This window comes from Galeopterus variegatus, unplaced genomic scaffold, assembly GCF_000696425.1.
Source record: "Galeopterus variegatus unplaced genomic scaffold, G_variegatus-3.0.2 Scaffold2281, whole genome shotgun sequence".
Classification (NCBI taxonomy): Eukaryota; Metazoa; Chordata; class Mammalia; order Dermoptera; family Cynocephalidae; genus Galeopterus; species Galeopterus variegatus.
Genome location: NW_007728392.1, coordinates 185,153 through 186,234, shown reverse-complemented (window position 1 = coordinate 186,234; position 1,082 = coordinate 185,153). Strand labels below are relative to the sequence as shown.

General features: G+C 45.0%; 1 protein-coding gene across 1 annotated transcript in view; it reads right to left on the bottom strand.

The window, feature by feature from the left end:
• LOC103597327 (chromosome unknown open reading frame, human CXorf30) overlaps positions 1-288 on the bottom strand; it is a gene marked incomplete at its 3' end in the record, with an annotated part of 119,539 nt that extends 119,251 nt beyond the window's left edge. Inside the window, exon 1 of the mRNA XM_008581150.1 lies at positions 207-288. Within this exon, the coding sequence (XP_008579372.1) occupies positions 207-288 (82 nt within the window). The remainder of the gene's footprint in view (positions 1-206) is intronic.
• Between the last annotated feature and the right edge of the window lie 794 nt (positions 289-1,082).

The window sequence follows — 1,082 nt, the reverse complement described above, 5'->3', positions numbered from 1 at the left end:
ACTTCCTTATCTGCTGATTCCCTCCTGCTTTCTATATAAGCTGTGACCTTCTGGCTAATAAACGAGACTTGATCAGAATACTGTTCCATTTCTCGCGTCTCTTGTCCCATCCAATTCCCACTCCCCCCTCCAGGGTCTGCATTGAATATCCCATGGGTTGGGACATTTCTGGTGCCCAAACATGGGGCCCTGGATACGGGGGATACCGTGAGGAAGACGGTGCATCAGAGGGTCGACCGCTGAAAATGAAAGAGGAAAACCTTCGTCCACCGCAGGAACCTGCTGCATCAGGATAAGGTGAGTATGTGTGCCTGATAATGGGACAAGAATTAAGTTGTCATGACGTCTACATAAGACAGTTACAAAAAGCTTTAAAGACATGAGGAGTAAAGGTTAAAACAAGTGATCTCTTAAGATTTTTTGATTTCGTGAAGAATCTTTGTCCTTGGTTCCCAGAAGAAGGGACTATTAATTATAAAAGGTAGTCTCGAGTTGGAAATGCTTTACAAGATTTCTATGAGACTTTTGGGCCAGAAAAGGTCCCCATTACTGCCTTCTCCTATTGGAATTTAATCAGGGACATGATTCAGGATAGGGAAAAATCCCCAGAAGTTTCAGAAACTGTGGCCCAAACTGAAAACATATTAAAAGGCAGTTCCAAGACTGACCTCCGAAATCCCTCTCCACCACCTAGGGAGGACGTAGATCTAATCTTCCTAGAAGATGAGAGTGAGGAGGTTAAGGCAGCTGGTGCCATACCTAAGAGATCTAAAAAGTATCCACTATTAAAATTCCAGGATGATGAGGAGGCACAGAATCCTGATCCCTCAGGAGTTGATTGGGGTGATCTGGACACAGAGGCCACTGAATACCATGCACTGGATGATGCATTCTTGACTCAGCCCTTGTCACACCCTCCCCCTTACAATTTGCCCTCCGAACCCATGGTGGTGACTGTATCAGATCCAGATCAAGGGATCATTTCAGACATAGTGAAACTCCTCCACATTGGAGGCAAGACATGCAGAGAGCTCAAAGAATGAGAGTATCAAGTGGTGAAAGATGGATCAAAGGGGATAAGA